The following is a 23,473-nucleotide window of genomic DNA, read 5'->3' on the forward strand; positions in this document are numbered from 1 at the left end:
CTAATGGCTTCCATTTGGCCTTTCCCACCATAATAGGCCTCACACTACCAGTCAGGGAGCCAATGTGGGGATTCTGCCAGCTGCTAAGTATGTGCCAATTACACATTCTGGCATGGGAAAATGACCACAGGATGAATCTGGGACCCACTGTAAGTCAGACCTGAGCTAAAACTTCATTAATTACCTGACCTCCATAAGCCCCTACTCTAACTGGAGGACCACAATCATGTTTTGGGTCCCCTGGAATCAATGTCAGCTCAGAGCCAGTGTCCAGTGTCCAGTAGTCCCCAAAAAAGGACCAGTTACCCTGGTAAAAGGCTGGAGGTCTCCTTGGGGAAAATTGGGAGAAAGATTAACAGTATAAATTATCAGTAGTGTAGTGGGGTCCTTCCTCAAAGGGACCTGGCCTCCCCTTTATTCAAGGGGAATATTATTGTGAGTCTGTACACTGCTTCAAGTCTGGAAATGGATTGAGGGGGCATGATTCTCTATTTTTATAATTCAAATTAGTCCTTTGTCCACTTGACCTGGAAGTTTTCTGCTTATACAAATTAAGAAAGAATGTAGTAGGCTTCCTATCAATTTCACTTCTAGGAACACCATGATTAATTAGCCAATGCCAGAGCTCTACACTAGTCAGACTATTCTGATTGCTGCTTTGCCTCTGCTACCCGTTATGGTAGCTACGCCCACCTTACCTTTGACAGTTAAGTGCCCCCACTTGGCCCTTGCCACCTCGGGATCCAATTATTCCCATTGCATTTAAATTATCCAGTTGAGTGACTGCAGTTCCCACTGTAAGATCTGGCATACAGGGAAGAGCAATCACAGAGCTCTTCAAGGATGCAGGTGCTCCCCTCACAAATCTATTTTGCAAGGTATTAGTGAAGGGTATGTCTTCTGGACCCTACCAGTTGGGATGAGTAGGTTTAAGGTGACTAATCCACTCTAGCATTCCAATCTCCCTATACCTTTGGATCCCTTCCTCTACATTAAACCAAGGGAGATCAGGCATATCCAGCTCACTCACGGTGGGCCATCTTTCGATCCATGTTTCAGCTAACCAAGCAGATAAACTATTAGAACCTTTTTTAACTCCCCAAGCTGCAATATTAAATACAGAATCCCTCCTTAGTGGGCCCATATCAACAAATTCAACCTGATCCAACTTTATGTTCCTTCCACCATTGTCCTACAACCTTAATATCCATTCCCATCCCTGTTCTCCAGATTTCTGCTTATACAAATTAGAAAACTCCAGCAGGCCAGGCACCGTGGCTCATGCTTGTAATCCGAGCATTTTGGGAGGCTGAGGGGGGGCGGATCACTTGAGGTCAGGAGTTCAAGACCAGCCTGGTCAATATGGTGAAACCCCGTCTCTACTGAAAATACAAAAATTAGCCGGGCATGGTGGCATGCACCTGTAATCCCAGCTACTCGGGAGGCTGAGGCACAAGAATCACTTGAACCTGGGAGGTGGAGGTTGCAGTGAGTGGAGATTGCATCACTGCACTCCAGCCTGGGCAACAGAGCAAGACTCCATCTCAAAAAAAAAGAGAAAGAAGAAAAAAATCAAGCAGTTCTTTTGGAGTGTAGCTCATCTTGTGGGACACACTCTGAACCTCACCTCTAGGGACCTGCCATGACTTGAGTCTAGTTACAGGTCTAGAAACAAATAGGGGTGTTGGGGGTGGGTTCAGAGGAGAATCAGCATTGTCTTGCCTGGCAACTGCCTCTGGGGAGACCACTGTTGCCTCAAGCATTGCAGGGTTAATCTCAGACAAATGTGGAAAGGCTGGTGGCAGCCTGGGTGAGGGAAGGAATATTGCCACCACTGGGGATGGGGAGGCTGTTTCCTCTGGCAAAAAAGGCTGTCAGAGTTTACAAGCTCAGTGTCCCCAGCTTCATCAGGGTCCTCCCACACATCCCTATTCCAAGTTGCAGAGTCCTGTTCTTTTCCAATCAATGCCCTCACTTTAACAATAGATACCGGCAGGGGGTGGTGGTGTATGCCTGTAATCCCAGTACTTTGGGAGGCCAAGGCGGGCGCATCACGAGGTCAGGAGATCGAGACCATCCTGGCTAACACGGTGAAAACCCATCTCCACTAAAAAATACAAAAAAATTAGCCAGGCCTGGTGGCGGGTGCCCGTAGTCCCAGCTACTTGGGAGGCTGAGGCAGGTGAATGGCGTGAACCGGGAGGCGGAGCTTGCAGTGAGCCAAGATCGTGCCACTGCAGTCCAGCCTGCGTGACAGAGCAAGACTCTATCTCAAAAAAAGAAAAAAAAAAAAAATAGATACCTAGTGAGGCTGTGCATGCACCTTTCCTTGCAGGCCAGCCACTTGCATGATAACAGCTTGTGTCTGATTTTCTGTATTTTCAGCCACTTGCATGATAAGAGCTTGTGTCTGATTTTCTGCCATTTCAGCCCTTTGTCTATAGGAGATAAGACTCAGGGCAATCTTAGAAGACTTGAGGCTCAGTATGTGCTTCTGGAGCTGGGAGTTAGCATCCTTGAGCTCCTCCTTTTCTTTCATCACTTTCTCCAGCAAACTTAGGAGCAACCAACCAACTTCATTATAGTCCTTGGTTCTCCACATAGTCACTAAACTCTTTGCCTTTCAAGAGCGATGAATCATGAATATCAAATACCATCTATTTTGCAAAACTCCCTAAACAGTTCACACCAGGGACTATTAGTGTTCTCCATGCTATCAGAAGTAGAATCCTTTGCATTTTGGGGTCTAATCAGATTAAGCAGCCAACTCCAGAAACCCCAAAAGCAACTAAAGAAATCTATCCTTAAAATTCTGTTCCTCTAGAACCACTCCTGGTAACAAAATCCATCAGGGTTTTCTAGAGGGACAGAACTAATAGGATAGATGTGGTCTCACATGATCACAAGGTGAAGTCCCACAATAGGCCATCTGCAAGCTGAGGAGCAAGGAAACCAGTAGTGGCTCAGTCCGAGTCCCAAATCCTCAAAAGTAGGGAAGCTGACAGTGCAGCCTTTGGTCTGTGGCCAAAGGCCCAAGAGCCCCTGTAAAACCACTGGTGTAAGTCTAAGGTCCAAAAGCCAGAGAACTTGGAGTCTGATGTTTGAGGGCAGGAAGCATCCAGCGCAGGAGGAGATGAAGGCTAGAAGACTCAGCAAGTCAGCTGCTTCCACCTTCTGCTTGCTTTTTTCTAGCCGAGCTGGCAGCCAATTAGATGGTGCCCACCCACACTGAGGGTGGGTCTTCCTCTGCCAGTCCACTGACTCAAATGTTAATCTCCTCTGGCAACACCCAGAAACAATAGTTTGCATCCTTCATTCCATAGTTAATGGCAATATTAACTATCACAAGGAATTGGGGTAAAACTAGCTCTGAAACCACCTGCAGTACCCCTTAAATGGTGTTTCTACTGCCTACATTACTGTCTGCCCCATTTCTCTCCCTTTTTCTATGGGGACAAACACACATTCATCTTTCAAAACCTACCTCAGGCATCATCTTCTCTCTGAAGCTCTACTTGCCTACCATATATGGGCTGCAAGTATCACATATACTTGAATATATGTTACATAACCTGACTTATTTGGTCAGGTTATGATTTAATTGAGAGAGCTGAGAAATCATCATGGGTGGGTCCTGGCTAAGGTAGAGATTTTCTTGAAAGCTCAAATACCCCATGGAATTCTAGCTCCTGAAGAGGCTCCAAGAGGTTACATGACCCACTCTCTGAACTTACTGCATCTTGTCTTTTCCTGAAAAGCTAAGATTCTTCAAAGGGGATTCTATAGCCTTGTGCAGTTAACTGCCCCAGTATTTATGCATTCTTATGATTGAGAAATGTTTCCTTAAATTAACTCCCTCATGTCAGCTGAAGCTCCCATTGTCTTGTTAGTGCCTGGACAGCAAGAGAAGGTACTGAACAAAGAGAACATGTCAGTGCCTTCCCTTTGGTTGTCATTTCCCAGACTTTTCGACTCCTCTTCCTTCCTTCTGTGGCCCCTCATTTGGGTTCCCTCATTGCTCTGTAGCGTTAAAGAACAAGTGGCCTGGTTGAGGCGAATCCCAGGATGAATATAACTAGAAAAAGGCTCTCTGATTTGTACACTTTCACCTTTTGCCTTTATATCCTAATGCCTTGGCATCTTTACCTGCTGATACTGGTTTCTTTTCTTTTTCTCCTTTTTTTTTTTTTTTTCTTTTTTTTAAGACAGAGTCTCTGCCTGTCGCCCCGGCTGGAGTGTGATCTCGGCTCACTGCAACCTCTGCCTCCCAGGCTCACGCAATTCTCCTGCCTCAGCCTCCTGAGTAGCTGGGGTTATAGGCATGTGCCACTGCACCCAGCTAACTTTTGTACCTTTTTTCTTTTTGAGACGGAGTCTCACTCTGTTGCCCAGGCCGGAGTGCAGTGGTGTGATCTCGGCTCACTGCAACCTCTGTCTCCCGGGTGCAAGCGATTCTTGTGCCTCAGCCTGCCAAATAGCTGGAATTACAGGCATGTGCCACCACACTTGGCTAATTTTTTTGAATTTTTAGTAGAGACTGGGTTTTGCCATGTTGGCCAGGCTGGTCTTGAACTCCTAGCCTCAAGTGATCTGCCCACCTCAGCTTTCCGAAGTGCTGGATTACAGGCATCAGCCACTGCACCCAGCCTGATACTGGTTTCTGATTCACGACTTGCAGCACAAAATCTATCAGCTCAGAGTTGAAAGTCACTCCTGAGAGTCCCTTTAGTTTTCTAGGCTAGTTTGGTAGACTAGGGAGGTAGGGCTATGCGAAACCAAAGATGTTCTTTCAGAGCAAAGAAGAAGATACTTTGAAAATTGCTAGCACTAGCAGAATAACTAAGACATCAAAGTTAAAGGATAATGAGGTCATGAGGTGGAGCCAGGACCTCTCACTTACTGTTTGTGGATATGGAAATTTGATTCCATTGTGGATAATATTAGTAACATCTTAGAAAATCATATGTGCACAAATCTGGAAAAAAAAACCTAATCATTCTTGAGTAGAAAAACAAGTAAATGAGGACCTATTCATAAAAGGGAATACCACTCAATTGTTAGAATGAATAATCTAAAATTATTTCAACATGAGGGATCAGTCTCACAATTGTAATGTTAAATCTCAAAAACAAGGTAGAGACCTAAATAGATGGACCTCAGAAGACAGATACAGCCTGGATGTGGCATTTCACACCTGTAATCCCAGCACTTTGGGAGGTTGAGGAGGGAGGATTGGACTGCTTGAACCCAGGCATTCAAGAACAGCCTGGGCAACATAGCAAGACCCCCATCTCTACAAAATGTTTAAACTAAATCAATAAGACAGATACAGTATAATTTCCTAACCATAGTAGGAAATTATATATATATATACGATTCTTACATAGTAAATCTATAAACACACACACTAGAATGATACATACCATCTTCAGGATTGTGGATGCTTCATCTGGGAATGATGAAAGAGGAAGAAAAATTGGCAAAATGCTAGCCTGTATTAAATCTTTGCTCCATCCCAGTTACTCGGGAGGTCTGAGGTAGGAGGATCACTTGAGCCAAGAAGTTTGAGACCAGCCTGGGCAACATAGCAAGACCCCATCTCAAAACAAAAAACAGCATCAAAAAACAAATTTGTGTGTTAGTTATGCAGTGTTTGGCACATAGGTGTCTATTTTATTGTCTACTTTTCTGTATGTTTAAAACGTCACTTTTTTTGTTTGTTTGGGTTTTTTTTTTTTTTGGAGACAGGAGTCTTGTTCTGTCACCAAGGCTGGAGTGCAGTGGCATGATCTCGGCTTACTGCAACCTCCACCTACCGGGTTCAAGTGATCCTTGTGCCTCTGCCTCCCAAGTAGCTGGAATTACAGATGTGCACCACCATGCCCAGCTAATTTTTTATTTTCAGTAGAAACAGGGTTTCACCATGTTGGCCAGGCTGGTCTCCAACTCCTGGCCTCAAGTAATCCACCTGCCTTGGCCTCCCAAAGTGCTGGGATTACAGGCGTGAGCCACCATGCCCAGCCAAAATGTCACTTTTTGAGAGTTCAGACTGAATAATAAGGCACTTATTCTGCAAAGCCCTTTGAACCTAAGGGTTCCACAGTGCCAGGTAAAAAAAGTAAAGAGAAAGGGTGTCTCCAATCTCAATAACATAACGTCTTCTATTCCTCTTCTTAGGAATGTTCCTGGCAGATATAATTGAGAAATACTTTGTTTCCCCAACCCTATTCCGAGTCATCCGATTGGCCCGTATTGGGCGCATCTTGCGTCTGATCAAAGGTGCCAAAGGGATTCGTACCCTGCTCTTTGCCTTAATGATGTCCTTGCCTGCCCTGTTCAACATCGGCCTTCTGCTCTTCCTGGTCATGTTCATCTTCTCCATTTTTGGGATGTCCAATTTTGCATATGTGAAGCACGAGGCTGGTATTGATGACATGTTCAACTTTGAGACATTTGGCAACAGCATGATCTGCCTGTTTCAAATCACAACCTCAGCTGGTTGGGATGGCCTGCTGCTGCCCATCCTAAACCGCCCCCCTGACTGCAGCCTAGATAAGGAACACCCAGGGAGTGGCTTTAAGGGAGATTGTGGGAACCCCTCAGTGGGCATCTTCTTCTTTGTAAGCTACATCATCATCTCCTTCCTAATTGTCGTGAACATGTACATTGCCATCATCCTGGAGAACTTCAGTGTAGCCACAGAGGAAAGTGCAGACCCTCTGAGTGAGGATGACTTTGAGACCTTCTATGAGATCTGGGAGAAGTTCGACCCTGATGCTACCCAGTTCATTGAGTACTGTAAGCTGGCAGACTTTGCAGATGCCTTGGAGCATCCTCTCCGAGTGCCCAAGCCCAATACCATTGAGCTCATCGCTATGGATCTGCCAATGGTGAGCGGGGATCGCATCCACTGCTTGGACATCCTTTTTGCCTTCACCAAGCGGGTCCTGGGAGATAGCGGGGAGTTGGACATCCTGCGGCAGCAGATGGAAGAGCGGTTCGTGGCATCCAATCCTTCCAAAGTGTCTTACGAGCCAATCACAACCACGCTGCGCCGCAAGCAGGAGGAGGTATCTGCGGTGGTCCTGCAGCGTGCCTACCGGGGACATTTGGCAAGGCGGGGCTTCATCTGCAAAAAGACAACTTCTAATAAGCTGGAGAATGGAGGCACACACCGGGAGAAAAAAGAGAGCACCCCATCTACAGCCTCCCTCCCGTCCTATGACAGTGTAACTAAACCTGAAAAGGAGAAACAGCAGCGGGCAGAGGAAGGAAGAAGGGAAAGAACCAAAAGACAAAAAGAGGTCAGAGAATCCAAGTGTTAGAGGAGAACAAAAATTCAGTATTATACAGATCTAAAACTCGCAAGTGAAAGATTGTTTACAAACTTCCTGAATATTATCAATGCAGAACAGCTGTGGAGACTCTAACCTGAAGATCTATACCAAACGTCGTCCGCTTACCACATAACACAGCTGCATCTTGAGCAGTGACCTGCCAAGGGCAAAGGACCCCGCTCCCTAGACTCACAGATTTTCTAATGCTTGGGCAGGTGGTTACTGCATGTTCCACATCAGTCAATGCAACTTAGGACAAAACTAACCAGATACAGAAACAGAAGAGAGGCTGCCGGGACCAGCATATTTCCGTTGCAGCCAAATGGATTTTATTTTTTCATTTTATTGATTCTCAGAAGCAGAAGGCATCACTTTAAAAGTTTGTTTGTTCATGCAAACTATATTTGCATTCTTACATTAGTTAAGCTAAGCAGCAAAAAGAAAACACACACACACACTCACATTTAGCCCATGTCATTTAATTGTCAGTTTCTTTGACATAAAGCGCATCTTCTCCACATGGGCTTCACATGGTTTGGAGATGGGTGGGGGAAAACAATCAGGTTTCTTCAGGCTGAGGAGGACTTGCTCAGGCCGATTCCAAACATTGTGCTCGTTCAATGCGTAGAAATGATTTGCATGATGGCATGCCGTGATCAGAAGTCATGCATGAGATCCATACACCACAGGACACTACTAATCTAGTCCCTTGCATTGGGTCAGCCTTTGGACAGGACCCAGCCCTGCACCGTTCACTGTATTTGGAGAAAATGGTAAGAGTTCCATACCGGCTATAATTCTTTATTATGAGTTCTTAAAAGTCCTTCATACACCTTCTGGGTAGGGAAACAACCAACTAATTGACTAACACCACCACCAACAAAAAACAAACCCAATCCAACAAGCAGATGGATCCGTTGTGTGTATATGTTTAACAGACATCTCTAACATACAGCCATTGTTGCACATTTTGCAAGATGAACTATTTAATGCTGCTCTGTGTCCAGTACATGGGGGAGACTTTGATCCCAAATGGCTTGTACTATTTATGTCACTGTAAAACCAAATCCTAGGGCTAAAAAAAAAAATTCATTTGTATCTTGCAGTATTTATGATGATCGTTTAGCCTTCATACTGGAGAATTGACACTTATTTGGGGTAGAGTTAAAGTGCTATTCAAAGTAGCACCAGTTATCTCTAGGGGTAATTTGGGGAACTTAAAACGACCTTTCATTGGGAGTTATGGGGTGCTCATTTCATTTCGTACCATGTCCTCTGCATTGTGGCTTTCTCCAGGCATGGGTCGATAGCGCGAGGGGTTCAGATACTCTGAACTGGCCTCTCTCTTCTGCAGAGGGGTCGTCGCGTACTCACACACTGCATGGCTCCCCTGCCTCCATCACGTTTCTCCACTGAGCAGGGCTTCCCTTGCCCACAGAGGTGGGTGAGGGTAGCAGCACTGGGGTTACGGCTGTGATTTCCTTCATTTATTATTAGAATAATAGTCACTGGTGGGACCTGAGGTAGAGATGGAGCCGCCTCTGAACCAAGCTCACTTGGTTTCTTTACTGCACTTGTTTTCATGAGAAAGCAATTTAATATTAATTCTTTAGGATGTTCCAGCTTCCCCCAGCGCATTCCCTTGCAGCCAGTTTTGCAGTCTGCTTAGCAACCTGCCCATTGTCATTGAAGTGTGGCTTCTGGGGGAGCATCATTTCTTCCATTCCATCTCCTGCTTTAGGAAAGACAGTTTTCAGTCCAGGGGTTTCTCACCTAATGACTGGATTTCAAAGCCAAGATGCTGCAGTTGAATGTGTCAGTAAGTCTATACAAAGAGTGAAAAGACTTTAGCATGTGAACCAAATCAAAATAACTTCTTCCTGAACCATACACTAGAGGGGGAAGAACCACCAACCCATAATCAGACACACCGATCTGCCTTGCAGTAGAAGCACTTTGAAGGTAATTTCACAGTCCACCTGACTAGTTTTGCATAGAACAAACCACAGTAAGTCGGTAAGCAGAGCTTTGTATCTTGTTGGACCACTAGAAACTCTGTCCAGCTCTCTCAAGCGTGCTTCTGCAGCAGCACCCGTAGAATTTTTGTACGACACCCAATACCAGACTGGGAAGGCATCTCTTTCAGTGGCCCTGCTAACTGCTAGGATGAATGTATAGTAACATGGACAGGCTACATTGTAAACAGCACAAAACAGAAGCTGACATGTGTGGTTATTCTTTTTAAGAGAATTATAAATACTGTAATATAATTTTATTTTATTGGCATGCCTTTTTGTAAATATAAATTATTAACTTATTAAATAGGAAATGGCTTCTGGCTTATGCCATTGTCATGTTTATTTTTATTTTTTATACTTTTCTTTCTTCTTAGAACTTAGATGCTGTCAGCCAATGTACATCCCCAAACCAGACAGACAGACAAAAAATTTTTTATTGCTAATGGTCTTTTCCAAAACAACAAAAAATATATATTTTTGTTCCAATGTGCAATAAATTCTAACCACGTCTATGCAAGATTTGGCTAAACTTAATAATTGTTCTTAGGTCTTGAGATGGGCGACAGAGCTGTAAGACCTCGCTAAGTACACCATGTGCTCATGCTAGTGATGTCATTAAGCTACTAGAGCATAGTGATGAGATTTTTCTGAGATGTAACCGTTTCCCTCCGCTAGCTCCTGACCCCAGCCCAATAGGCTGTCTCCTCAGTAACACATGGGCCTTGGTATCTGGCACCCATCAGCCAGCCTCATAGGAAAGAAGCCACCTCCGCTGTATTTGAAGTTTCACTTAAAAAAAAAAAAAAAAAAACTTTTCCCACCTTTTTATCCTTCACCCACTGTCCTTCCACCTGCTCACTCACTCTCTCACCCATCCTGCTCCACACTTCTTTGGTAGTAAATGACACCATCACCAGCAGTTTACACCCGCAGTTAACAGGCATTGAACTGAAAGAATCAGCGATGACGTTTGTGTGCATCTTCGCTGAGTGGGTAAGTGGCAACGCTTTGCCAAATATTAACGAAGCCAATCAAAAAGCAGCAGCAGCCACAGTATCACTGCACATATATATAGATATATATAAATATAATATAAATATTTATTTTTTGTAGCCAGGTCCTTGGTGCAGTATTTATACTCCACAATCCACCTTTTAAAAAAAGGACAAAAAGCAAAAAGATGTGTGATGCTGTTAATTTAAAACGCAGAGCCAAAGCCACTGAGCAGCAGCTGACATGGTTGCTGGTTTGTGTGTGAAAAACATTTTTCCCCTCTTCTTTCCTTAACCTCCTTGTTGCTTAGGATGAGGAGACTGTGTAATTTAAAGCAGAGGATGAGAGGAGGAAGAAACTTCCATGTTAACATGGCCTACTCTCACTCCTTTCTAAACGAGCCACTTTTGGCGTCAGAAGTTGACTGGAGAGAGAGAAAAAAACAAACTCCCAGTCAAAGCTCCTAAAGCGACAGTGCCCAGAGTTCTTTTATTTTTGCTGCAACCAACGTAAACCTGTAAAAGACCAACAGTGAAGATTAGTGTATTAGTGAATGCATGGAGGCCAATGCTGCCCTAATGAGACGTGATAAAAAGTCCATCACTCCTCTAAGCCAAAAGGAAACAAAATAAAAATGACCCTTTTTACTGTACAAGGGAAGCCTGTCTTGGTGTGTTTGTTGCTTGACTATCCCAATTCTTGAGTCCTGGGAGGGGTCTGGGAATTGGGACCTTAGCACATTTGGGGAAAAGAGGGGCATGGAGGGAAGACAAATCAAAGGGGCTCTCGCAAAGTTCTGGCTGAGAAGGAGAGATTGGAAGAAAAGCAAGGTCCTGACCCCCCAGATCCCCACTCACCCATTGCATGTGGCATTCCCCACTACTGGCCGGTGCTTAGAGGCCCATAAAACCCCTCACCTAATCCACCTGGCAGAGCCCTCAGAGATGATGTCAGCCAACCCAGCTGGACTGGCCTTACTTCTGCCTTTTTCACCTGTATGTTTAAAAAAAAGAAACCTACCCCCATGCCCCAAAGCTAGGGCATGCGCGATGCCCAACAGCCTCCACTCTGCAAGCTCATACTGGGCCCTGCCCTCCATCACCCCAGACAGGCCCACAGACAAGGGCCGGTCTCCTTCACATTTCTGTGGGGGTGGGGGCACTCTTCCCCTTCCTTCTCTCCCTGTCCTCCTCTGGGGACATCCCTCTCTAGGCCTAGGCCATGTCTCCTGGTTCAGGAACACACTCTCAGGAGGATCTCGAAGTGCCCACTCTAGTCCGCTCCAGTAGCTGCACTCTGGAGCGAGATGGCTGGTAGGTCAGTCCCCATCCTTCTCCCCTCGGCCCCCAGCCTCCAGGCCTGCTGTGGAGGTGAGACCGCCATGGGTCATGACTTTGTGACTTGAGACCTGGGCATCTTCTGTAATGATGCCTCTTTCTTTTCTCAGATGTTGCCCACAGTTTAGCAAAAAGCTTTGTTCATTTTCAGGTACCCCCCCACCCCCTAAAGAATTGGCTGCAACTTGCCAGCCAGGGGGACATCAGGAGAGTAGAGGAAGTCTGGGTTGGGAGGGGCCCAAGTTTTGCAACAGAGTTTCCATTGTTCAGCTCTGTGCTTTCTTGGATTCCCTTTCCAAGATGACCATTTCCTCCATTAAAACTCCTGAGGCACCCCTGCCCCTGCCCCCACTGCTGTTTGCTGTACATAGAGGCTAAGTGGGGTGGGGTGGGTGGGTGTGCACATGTGTGTGTGTGTGTGAAGAATGTATATAGGTAAAGGGGAGTGTGGTCCAGTGGTTCCAGAAAAGGGACAGAACTCCTGTGTTCTATCCCTAGCTTGACCGCTGGCTCGCTGTGTGGCCTTGGGCAAGTCACTTAACCTCTCTGTGCCTCAGTTTCCCCATCTGTAAAATGGGGATAATAATACTGACCTACCTCACAGGGGTGTTGTGAGGCTTTAACTAAATGTTTTGTAAAGCGTTTTGAGATACAGAGGCAAAGGCGCTAGGGAAGGGCAAAGTATTATTGGACTTAAGGAAGCTGAAATGGTACCATAAATGCTGCTATTCTGAGAGCCATTTTAAACTGCACTGCTCCAACCACCCCCGCTTCTCATCACCAGGACAGCAGGTCGAGAAAATGACTTTCCTTTCACTTGCTTCTGGGGTTTGTGATTATTCAAGACAATTTTTCCCCTTGCTGTATCTCCTTCCCTCACCTCCTCGACTTGTTCCCTGTTCTGTTTATGCGGAAATGGCAGAAATGCTTGAGAAATGAGAATGTGTAAGTGGATTGGAAGTTTATAGTATGAAATTTCAATTTTACTTTGTACTGTACATCTTTTTACTTTAGAATTTGCAATAAAGGGTTACGTCAATCTTGTTTTCAACTCTCCTCTTGGACTGGCCTGTCATTCTGTCATTGCCCTCACACTGAAGCCCAAGGTGGACAGGCGCCACCACCTCGCAGGATCCCTGTGGCAGGGACAGAGTCTGCGTGAGGGCTCACCCTGGCTCAGCCCCTTGGCTGGGCAGGCAGTGCCCGAGCCACTCCCAGGTGTGTGGGAAAGGTTTGGGATTTCACTCAGCGTGTCAGGAGGCCTTGCCTGAGGTGGGCAGCACTTTGGAGGCAGCGCCTTGCACGTGGGCACACCCCTCTGTAGTGGTGCTGCCTCTGCACACTCCAGCAGATCCCCAGAGCAGCCCCGAGTGGGAACTGCCCATGTTGTTCTGGTCCCCATCATGTTTTTCAAGCCCCTTATTGCGCACACACCTTTCATTCTGGAGCTCAAACTTTCAGGTCAGAGGGTCGTAGGTTCGAGAACATGACTATGCCACGAACTAGCTGTGCCAGAGTTTCCGCATGTGTGATGGAGACAATACCTTCTCCCTTGGGTTTTGAAAAGTACATCAAATAATGTATGTAACTGGTTAGCATGAGGCCTTGGCACACAGTGCTCAATAAGTGGTAACTCTTCGTGGAAGAATAATTGCAAGATAAGAAGGAATCTGCCTGGCACGGTGGCTCACTCCCGTAATCCCAGCACTCTGGGAGGCCCAAGCGGGTGGATCACTTGAGCCCAAGAGTTGGAGACCAGCTTGGCCAACAAGGCGAAACACCGTCTCTACTAAAAACACAAAAATTAATGGGGCGTGGTTGTGCACGCCTGTATTCCCAGCTACTCAGGAGGCTGAGACAGGAGAATCGCTTGAATCCTTGAACCCGGGAGGCGGAGGTTGCAGTGAGCAGAGATCACACCACTGCCCTCCAGCCTGGGCGACAGAGCGAGGCTCCATCTTAAAAAAAAAAAAAAAAAAAACTAAGCTGACAAGAATTGGTTGGGGCACCTGCCACCCTGGGGCCTGGTACCTGAGTCCCTCTTCCACCGGCAGTCCCACGAGTTTTGCTGCTCCTTTCCATCGAATTAACAAACTCTGCCCTTTCGGTATTTCATAACGTTTATAAACCGTCCAAAGCACCACTCTCCCAAGACTGGGCTCCCATTTTACAGCTGAGGGCAGGGGCACTGTGAGGTGAGGGAGAATCTGGCCCATTTGCAGCCCAGGCTCCCGGGGGTGCGCCCCGCTCTTTAGGAAGGAGCGGCTTTGTTTCCCAACAGCCCTGCACCGTGACGAGCGGGCTGGGGCTGCCGGGCCACGCCTCGTCGCCTCCGGTGATCCACAGCGTGAGCAGGACGAGCAGCGCCCCGGTGCCCAGCGCCCCCACGAAACCGGTGAGGAGGCCGAGCGCCAGTGGCCCCGCCCAACCCATGGGGCTCCGCTCATACAGGGGCTGCGGCAGGCGCTCCACAATCAGCTCCAGGGCGTCCCAGTCCCGCGCTGAAACCGCGGCACGCCGGGGGCGCAGGGCCGGGGCAAGGGCCGCGCGGGCGGCGCCGCTGGGCTGCTGCAGGAAGCGCTGCCCGAACTTGCGCAGCTGCAGCGTCGCCTGCTGGTGGAGGTTCTTGCCCAGCTCCCTGGCCACGTCGGGGCGGCCGCTGCGCCGCAGGGCCCGGGCCAGGCGGTCCCAGGACAGGGACGCGGCCTGGGGGGCCAGCCAGGCCGCCAGCGCCTCCCGGCAGCCGTCGGACACCTCTCCGGGCCCGGCTGCCCCGCCTGCCGGGTCCTCGGCAGCCTCTCGCCGCCGCCGCCGCCGCCGCCGCCGCCGCCGCGGGCTCGGAGACCCCGACGTGGTGTTGAGCGGCTCGGGCCGCGCCAGCCGGTCCTCAGAAAGCCGGGACAACTCGCCCTCCACGTCGGGCTCGGGCGCCTCCAGGAGCGACCGGAAATGGCCGCACTCCTCCGGGGTCAGCAGTTCGGCCAGACGGACGGCTGCGTGAGGGCCCATAGCGTCCACGGCCCCTGCCGGAGCCCACGCCCAAACCCAGAGCGCCAGGACGAAGGCGCCCGCCGGAGTCCGCGCCTCCATCCCTAGCGGGAACCAGGGACCGAGGACTGTGTAGGGACGGGGACGGGCTCCGAGCGCCCCCGGTGAGCGGTGGGGGAGGGGTTCCGAACGCCCGCGGATTGTGGGAGGGAGGAGGCTCCGAACACCCGGGAAGCCAAGTGGAGGAGGGCATTGGAGACGAGGGGGCTGCCAACACCCAGCGACGGAGACAGGGACTCAGACATGGCACTTGTTGGAGGGTCTCCCGAACTGGGATAAGAGGGCTTGCAACCCAGGAAGGGGGTTCTCAGCCCCCCAGGAGGCTAGGATTCTGGGCCTTTACATTGTAGCTCCTGCCCTAGGCCTCCTAGTACCCACTAATACCTCAAACTGAACAAGTTACCAACATCTCTTCTAATTCATGTACTCCCTAACCCCTCCCCTCTTTACCAGAATCCGTAGACCCCTTGCTCTCCATTAACCTCGATATTCAATCAATTCCTACATTCTCTTTTTTTCTTTTCTTTTTGTGCAGATGGGGGTCTTGCTATGTTGCCCAGGCTGGTCTCCAACTCCAGCCTCCGCCTCTGCCACCACCTCCCAAAGTGCTGGGATTACAGGAATGAGCCACCGTGCCTGGCCTCAATTCCTAAATTCTCTTTTTGTCTACCAAATACTAACGTTTAGTATTTATTAAATGAATCCATCATCCCATTCCACCACTCTAGTGCGAGTCCAAACCCTCCTCCTCTCTTGCTAGTCCTCCAGCCCCCATCACTGCCCCCACACACTGGGGCCTTGCCTACCTGCACTTACTCCATTTCCCCCAAGGAAGCTTGGCTCTGGCTCTCCTGATCGCGGCCTGCACTCCTCCTGCTGTCAGGCGCCTTTGGGAAGCCCTCCCTGACTCTGAGTCACACCCCTTAGTGGTGTCCCCATTAGGGACTCCTCCTGTCTGCCCCACAGCACACTGCAGCTGGGCCTGTGTACTGTCTCCCCCACTAGACTGCAAGGTCCCTACATTGTCCCCATGGCAACTAGAGCATAATAAAGTGTTCAGTAAAGATTTGTTGAGTCAATGTGTGTATTTTTTGTTTTTTTAAGAGACAGAGTCTCCCTCTGTTGCCCAGGCTGGTCTCGAACTCCTGGGCTCAAGGGATCCTCCTGCTTCAGCCTCCCAATGTACAAGGATTACAGGCATGAGCCACCATGCAGGGCCATTGTGTGAATTCTTAACTTGCAAATCAGTGCTGTCCTCAGCCCCCTAAACTCCCACAAAGGCTTCATCATGGAGCCCCAGCTCGTAACAGGGCAAGGAAGGCCCTCCATGGTGAGGTCCCTGCTGACTCCTCCAGCCTCACTCCTCCGAGTCCTGCCCTCACGATCTTGTAACACATCAAGGCTCGTGGCACAGCACGTAAGATACAGTTTCCAGCCTCCATACTTTGCCCAACTATCCCCCTCCCCTCCCATGTAGGAAGTTTTCCTGATACCCCACCAAGACCACCACAAGTCAGGATCTTTTCTGGACGTTCTTTCTGTTTGTGTTTTGTTTTGCTTTGTTTTGAATCACAGTCTCCCTCTGTCACCCAAGCTGGAGTGCAGCGGCATGATCTTGGCGCACTGCAACCTCTGCCTCCCAGGTTCAAGTAATTCTTGTGCCTCAACCTCCCAAGTAGCTTGGACTACAGGCACACACCACCACGCCCAGCTAATTTTTGTATTTTTAATAGAGACTGGGTTTCACCATGTTGGCCAGGCTGGTCTCGAACTCCTGACCTCAAGTGATCCATCCACCCTGGCCTCCCAAAGTACTGTGATTACAGACATAAGCCACCATGCCCCCAGCCATTTTTTGGCATTCTTAAGATAACCTGTGCATCCTCCACCAGGGCACTCATCTGGAAATTAGAGGACTTATTCAACAAACATCTATTCAATGTCTTCTGTGTACCAGATAATTGCACTAGGCGTATGAATATAAAGGCTAATTTGATGTAGTCCCTCACCCCCAGTAGCTTTATCCAGTTGCATTTTTAAATGATCAATTTCTGAGCTTTTCCCACCTAGACATGGGCTCCAAGAATAGCAGCTGTGCTTGACCCCTTCTGTATCCTCAGTGCCAGGCCCAATGTTGCACACAGTAAGGTGCAAAATAGAGGAGTGGGGCCAGGTGGGTCTGGACCTCCAAGGGCTGAGAGGCTTGTGGTAATGGACTCTGGGGCAGTGCCTTAGAGCCCCCACCTCCAGGCACACTCACATTCGTGTCCTCTTTGCTTTGCAGGGTCTCCCTGGTGCTCACTCTGCCTCCTGTATGTGTGCAGTGAGCCACAGCAGGGAGCCCGGGGGCACCACTCCCCTGTGCTCTTGCGCATGCTCAACAGTCTTGCCTAGACTATTCAAGGACATAGGAGTTGTGGGTCCAAATCCCTCATGGGCATCTCTACAGAGCTTTTTCAGCAAGTGTTTCTTCCTAGGTTGTTTAGTCTCCCAGTTTATGATGAGCTGTCACAGATAAGAGTTAGGGGACTGGGCCGGGCGCGGTGGCTCAAGCCTATAATCCCAGCACTTTGGGAGGCCGAGACGGGCGGATCACGAGGTCAGGAGATCGAGACTATCCTGGCTGATACGGTGAAACCCCGTCTCTACTAAAAAATACAAAAAACTAGCCGGGCGACGAGGCGGGCGCCTGTAGTCCCAGCTACTTGGGAGGCTGAGGCAGGAGAATGGCGTAAACCCGGAAGGCGGAGCTTGCCGTGAGCTGAGATCCGGCCACTGCACTCCAGCCTGGGCAACAGAGCGAGACTCCGTCTAAAAAAAAAAAAAAAAAAAAAAAAAAGAGTTAGGGGACTGATGGATGGGGGGATGGTAGACAAAGGACACCACGTGACCTGAAACACCGGAACTCGGCCGTCTCCACACCCCGCCCTCCGCCCACTTTATCTCCACTGAGAACAGAATACAAGTATAAGCCTAGCTCTATTCAATGAAGGCTGCTGCAGGTTCTGGATGGCCCCTCCCTCTCTTCAGCACCCCCCTTCCTCCATGCATTCATTCGTTCACTCATTCAACAAACATGTGAGCCCTTCCTTGCCCCCCTATTTTGTGGCTCTGGGGATACGATGAGCCTGCCCCAGAGTTGTGTGTCAGAGCTCAGAACGGCAGGAAGGCCCCTTACCCATGGCTTCTCCCCCATAGCCTCAGTGCCCATTCCCGTAGGTACTCGCTGTATCACAGTGAGTCACAGGAGTCCTTGCTCCTTGTTACTAAGGGACTAGGAACACCCCGCCCAGAGCACCGGCAGACCTGGGTGTCCAGACATCTCCCAGAGGGCTCCCACATCCCACTGCTCCCAAGAAATCTGCAAACCACATGTCATCGCTTTAATACTGTGTAATACTTTCTTTTAAAATACAGTCTCTTCTGAGGTAGACAGACCACAACTGCAGAGCATCGTCAGACAGGAGCTAAATACGTCCATGTACAACACGCAGCAAAATGAGGTAGAAATGGTTACAGTGGGAGGAGAGGATCCCAGCCCCAGTCTGGGTAGAGGAAGGGGAGAGGCCAGCTCGGAAGTCACCCTCCCCACTCCCTGCCCCTGGATTCTTTGGTATGCCTCCCCCCCAACATTACCAGAGCTGGACCGGCCCTTCCCCTACCCACCCCAGAGCCCATGAGGTAGGTGCCACTAGGCTGGGGGCAGTCTCCTTGTGCAAAGCTCCCCAAGCCTGGGGAACAGGAGCCTAGTAGAGGAAGCAGTGGGGACTCTACCTCTCAGAGCTCCCTGCCTCTTGAAGGGAAGGCTGGGATCCCACCCCAACTTCCCTGACACCCTCCATCCCCCCACCCCCCTATACATACACACCTGAGAGAGAACCCCTCACTCCATGCTCCCTCCGAGGGTCTTTTGCAGCCTGCAGCTGTGACCCTGCAGCCCACTGCTTCTGAGGCACCAAAGCCCTGCGGGCGGCTGGCTCCAAAGAGGGGGGTCAGAAAGCGACAGGGGGTCGGGGGGAAGCAGAGCAGCCTTCCGGTCAGCACTCCTAGGCCAGCACAGGCCCTGGGTGCCAGGGCCCCTGAAAGGTCCCCCACAGACACCCTTCCAGCCAGGAGGGGAGGCAGTAGACTCTAGGAAATGCACGGGCAGGCAGGGAACTGGAAGGGAGACTGAGGTGGGAGAGAGAAAAAGTGGTGGGGCGGGGCGTGCCCCCTGCTTTGGATAAAGATCAGAGTTATGAAATGGGCTGGGGGTGGTGGGAGCAAACTGCTAAAGCCTCATCAAGGTAAAATTGGTGGGAAGGAGAGAAATATGGTTCTCGGTAGGGTTCCAAACCTAGTGGAAAGTTCGGGCAGGACTGAGACTAAGCCCCCAAGGTCAGAGAAAACACCCCTGCCCATCTCCCTCACCCTCTCCCAGCCCTGGAGCTCCAGACCTAGGACTCCGGGGGAAGGGGGGAGACACATTTTCTCACAGAGCCCCCCAAGTAAGGGATGCTCACTCCTTCTCAGAGCCTCCAGCAGAGGAGGCTGAGGTCCAGTAGCTGATTTTGTGGCCAGACTGTCTACCCAGATGGAATCCTCCCCAGTCACCGGGGACTTCTGCCAAGGCAGGGCCAGGGGACATGACCTTTCTGGAGACTTTCTGCTTAGGTCACCTTCCCATTTGGGCCCTCCCAGCCTACTTTCTGGGTCTCGGGAAGGAATTGGGCAAGAGCAGCCTAACTCTGGATAGCCCTTCACAGAAAACACTCAGCGGAGGGGTTGGGTGGGGCAGGGGGCGGGGAGCGGCAGGAGAGAAATAAAGCCTCCCCTCTCTCAAACCCCACATTCGTGCCTAGGCCTCAGACCCTGGGGAGGAAGCCCTTAGGAATACATTCTGCTTCTGACCAGGATTAGCTGGGGTTTCACTGAGGCCTCTGGGTCTTCCTCTCCCCTTCCCCATAAGTCTCATTTTTTGAGTGTCTGGGAGAATGTGCTCCCCTGGATGGAGTGGGAGGGTTGGGGTGGGGGAGAACAGGTGTGAGGGGCACACAGGAGAGCAGCCAAAGTCTAACATTCTTTCTGAGGTCAGTTTCTTCCTGAGTTGCCAAAAGAAAAAGAAAAACAGCAAATTCTACACATTTTACAAAAATAAGCCTAAAATATGAAACAAGCTACATTTCTGGGATCTCCCCTCAAAAACAAACAAAAACTCCCCTTCTTTAGGGTTTTTTTTCCTTGATCCCCCTAGACCCTGGGTTTCAGATGGGTACAGGGGTAACCCTCCTCCCCTCCTCCTCAGCCCATGGGCCTCCAGAGCTCCTGCAAAGAGCCACTGCAGTCCAAGTAAGAACAGAAGGCATGGAGAGGCATTAAAGCTCAGGGACCAAAAGGCGAGGAACGCTGGAAAGCCAGGGATGGAGACAGAAGCACAGAGGGTGAGGGAGGGAGAGCTGGGGAGGGAGGGGCAGGAGAGAAACAGGGCCAGCATTGGGGGGAGGGCTGTAAGCGACAAAGCAAAAGGGAGAGAAAACCAAGAGAATGCAGAGAATGGGATGGAGATAGTGAGGGAGAAGGAGGGTGCCATTCAGATAGCGAGGAGACAAAAGGGTTGTGGCAAGAGAGCAGGAGTTCCTAAGGCCCCGGGTGCCAGCCCATGCCGGATCTGCCCGGTCCGCCGGGCGGAGATGGCGAGCTTCCAGTCCACAATAAATAGGAAAAACCTGAGTACACGGCGCATATGGCATCTATCTGCCTGGCAGAAGCATTTTCCTTACCACGAAAAAAAAAAAAAATCCACCAGCAGACCCCCTCCTGTCCTCCATCCCACATTCACCACTCTGGCCCCTGCCAGCCGGGTTTAGTCAGCGACATCCCTCCCACGCGGAGGCGGCGGGGACGGAGGGACGGCGGCTCCCGCGGCCTCCACCGCGCGCCGTCAGTGTCCGGAGCCGTACATTTTGTCCCACTCCACGAACGAGTCCAGTTCCTTGGCGGAGGCCCTAGGGCCCATTTTGGACAGCGCTGCCTCCAAGTCCTTGTAGGAGAGGGGGCGCTGCAGCCCCGGGAGGCCCGCCCCGGCCGCCGCCTGCTGGCACAGCTGCCCTAGCTCGCCCCCAGAGAAGCCCTGCGTGCCCTGCACCAGCGCCGCCAGTTCCCGCTCACTGAGCGCGCAGCCCTGCTGGGCCAGCGCTCGCTGCAGAATCTGCCCGCGAGCCGGACTGTCTGGCAGCGCCACGTAGAAGCGGAGAGAGAAGCGCCGGCGGGTCGCCTCGTCTAGAGCCGCGGGCCGCGAGGTGGTGCCCACAACCAGCACGCCGTCAGCCCCAGCGCCGCAGCCCCCGTCCAGGCAAGCTAGGAGCGGCACCTGCAGCGCGCCCCCTGCCGCCGCGCTGTCGTCCCGGGAGGGAAGCAGCGCATCCAGCTCGCTGATGAGGAGTACGGAGGGTGGGCGGCAGCGCGCGGCCGCGAAAGCAGCCTGGAGGAGGCGCGCGCCCTCGGCGGCGCCGGGCGCAGCTAGGGTCGCGCCGCGCAGGCGCAACAGCGTAGCACCCAGCTGCGTGGCGAGGCAGCGGCCCAGCAGCGCTTTGCCGGAGCCCCTCGGCCCGAAGAGCAGGACTGTCCGCGGCGGGCGCAGGCTGCCGGGGTAGGCGGGCGGCCTGAGTAGGGGCCACACCAACTCCTCCTCCAGCGCCGCCTTGAGCGCACCCTGGCCCGCCACATCCGCCCACTGTACCGGGGGCCCGCAGTCCACCATCTTGCTCGTCACCAGCTCCAGGGCCCCGGGGTCCACGCCTTTGGGAGGCTCCCCCGACGGCACGGCGAACCCCCCACGAGGAGCCGGGGCCCGCTCCGGGAACTTTTCAAAGGGCTCCAGTTGCGGGCCGTAGACGGGGGAGCCCAGGACCTTGAGGGGGACGCCGGCACCGTACTTGCCTGACGCCTCCACCGCGGCTCCCGGCGGCTTGGCCCGGAACCCGTTGCCCCGACACTCGCCGTTGTCGGCGGCGGGGTAGGAGGCCCCGTCAGCCGCGGGGGCTTTGGGCTCGTACGCGTACTTGCGGTAGCGGCCCTCGGGCCCCTCGTCGGCGGCCTTGCGCTTCAGCGACAGCCCGGACTCGGCACCCGGCGCGGCCGTGGGGAAGCCATAGGTTGTGGGCGGCGCCGGCGCTGGCAGGGGCGTGGGCGCGGGCAAGCCCGGGGTCAGGTAGGGGGCCGGGGGTGGGCCTGGGGGCGGTGGGAGCGCGCCGTAGCCGGGTTGCGCCGCGTAGCCCCCTGCGGGATAGTTGTACAGCGGCGCTGAGGGCCCGTACCCGGGCGGCGGCGGGGGCTGCAGGAGCGCGGCCGGGGGCGGCGGGGGCAGCGCGGCACCCGTCTGCGCGCAGTAACCCGGCGCCAGGTACCCCCCGCCGTAGCCCGCCGCGTACTCGGGCGCCGCCGACGGGCCCCCGCACGCATTGCCGGCGTAGAGGGGTTCAGGGAGGTTCCCGGCTAAAACCGGGGAGCCGCCTAGGGCCCCGGAACTGCCCCCACCGCCCGACTTGGTTCCTGGGAGGCCCTCGTGGAGTGAGGCCAAGGGGTAGGGTGGCTCCGGCCCTGGCCAGGGCTCGGGGTCCCCTTTGGCGCCGTTGAGGAATGAGGCGTCGCTGTACCCGCCCAGGGCCGGACGCTCGTAGGGAGAGTCCAAGACCCCAGAGTATTTCTCTGCATAGCGCTTTAGGAGGTTGGAGGCAGTGAGGGCGGAGATGTCGTCGTGTGCCCAAGCGTAGTGGCAGCGTTGGCGACCCCCAGGGGGCAACTCCAACTTGTGGGCCGGCGACGGGGTGGTGGAGGAGACATCCAGGTGCTGCTCTGGCCACTGGTTGAGGGGCTGGGCGTGTTCCGGTGTCCAGTGCATCTTCAACAGAGCTGCGGGCAAGAAATAGGGCTGGTGAGGTCTAGCCACCGAGGACCCAGCGGGCCACTGCTAGCCATAGACAGTCCTCCTAGACTGCGGCTTGGACAGGCTGGGCTTCCGGCATCCACCACCTACCGCCCCACTGTCCTGGGGCCCTCCCTCCAGGCACCAAATAAACTCCTTATGTCTCAGGATTAAAGTTGTCTGAAAATGTTTTCCTCAGCGCCCAAAGGGGTCTGGAAACCATGTGGCTCGCCCATGGTCATTATTTTTGCCCTGGCCACTCCAGCCATGTCCTCTGTAGGACACGTGATCCTTACTTTCCAATGAAGGATCGGACAATGGGTGGGACACCCCAGCCCTCGGAATAGTCACATTCAAGTGAAGCTCGCTCGGTAAGAGATGTTTGTCACCCACCATGTGCTGGCCACTACAGAGGCACCAGGGTTATGTAAAGAGATGTATGAGGCCTGCCCAGAGTCCGCGGCCTAGTGACCCAGAAGTTTGTTATTCCTAAGTGCTCTGAGTTCACCTCAGCCTTTCCTGAGATTCCAAGGCCCCTTCTGGGCCTGAGGTCAGAGATGCTGTCGTGTGTGGCACTGCCTTATCCATGGGAAACCTCAGTGGCTGACCCAGAGCATTCATTTCCTTCCCACTTGGTTTTGGCTTCTGCCTGATGAAGTGAGAGCACGTGGATCCCAGACCCAGCTGCATGTAATGGCTGTGTGCCTGGGGCAGGTGCTGCTACCTGCTTTATTCCCAATAGGTCTCACCACAGTACAAAAATATAGAGAACAAATAGGTCATATGCTGGAGAAAACGGGGGAAAGTTATTACACAACAATGCACATCATAGGATGT

General features: G+C 51.8%; 3 protein-coding genes across 7 annotated transcripts in view; 1 reads left to right on the forward strand and 2 right to left on the reverse strand.

The window, feature by feature from the left end:
- Positions 1–12,724, forward strand: part of SCN8A (sodium voltage-gated channel alpha subunit 8) — a 213,119-nt gene extending 200,395 nt beyond the window's left edge. For all 5 annotated transcript variants that reach the window (XM_050748710.1, XM_050748713.1, XM_050748709.1 and 2 more), the window contains exon 27: positions 6,178–12,724. In XM_050748710.1, coding sequence (XP_050604667.1) covers positions 6,178–7,325 — 1,148 coding nt within the window. In that variant the 3' untranslated portion in view covers positions 7,326–12,724. The remainder of the gene's footprint in view (positions 1–6,177) is intronic.
- Positions 12,725–12,734: 10 nt separating this feature from the next.
- On the reverse strand, positions 12,735–15,138 carry TMDD1 (transmembrane and death domain 1). Its single transcript, XM_050748785.1, has one exon. It carries the CDS (start codon positions 14,773–14,775, stop codon positions 13,807–13,809), a length of 969 nt encoding a protein of 322 aa, XP_050604742.1. The 5' UTR covers positions 14,776–15,138; the 3' UTR covers positions 12,735–13,806.
- A 2,957-nt stretch (positions 15,139–18,095) lies between these two features.
- Positions 18,096–23,473, reverse strand: part of FIGNL2 (fidgetin like 2) — a 31,701-nt gene continuing 26,323 nt past the window's right edge. The window contains exon 2 of the mRNA XM_050748722.1: positions 18,096–22,623. Within this exon, the coding sequence (XP_050604679.1) occupies positions 20,654–22,612 (1,959 nt within the window). The 5' untranslated portion in view covers positions 22,613–22,623 and the 3' untranslated portion in view covers positions 18,096–20,653. The remainder of the gene's footprint in view (positions 22,624–23,473) is intronic.

This window comes from Macaca thibetana, chromosome 11 (genome assembly GCF_024542745.1).
Source record: "Macaca thibetana thibetana isolate TM-01 chromosome 11, ASM2454274v1, whole genome shotgun sequence".
In the NCBI taxonomy this organism is placed as follows: domain Eukaryota; kingdom Metazoa; phylum Chordata; class Mammalia; order Primates; family Cercopithecidae; genus Macaca; species Macaca thibetana.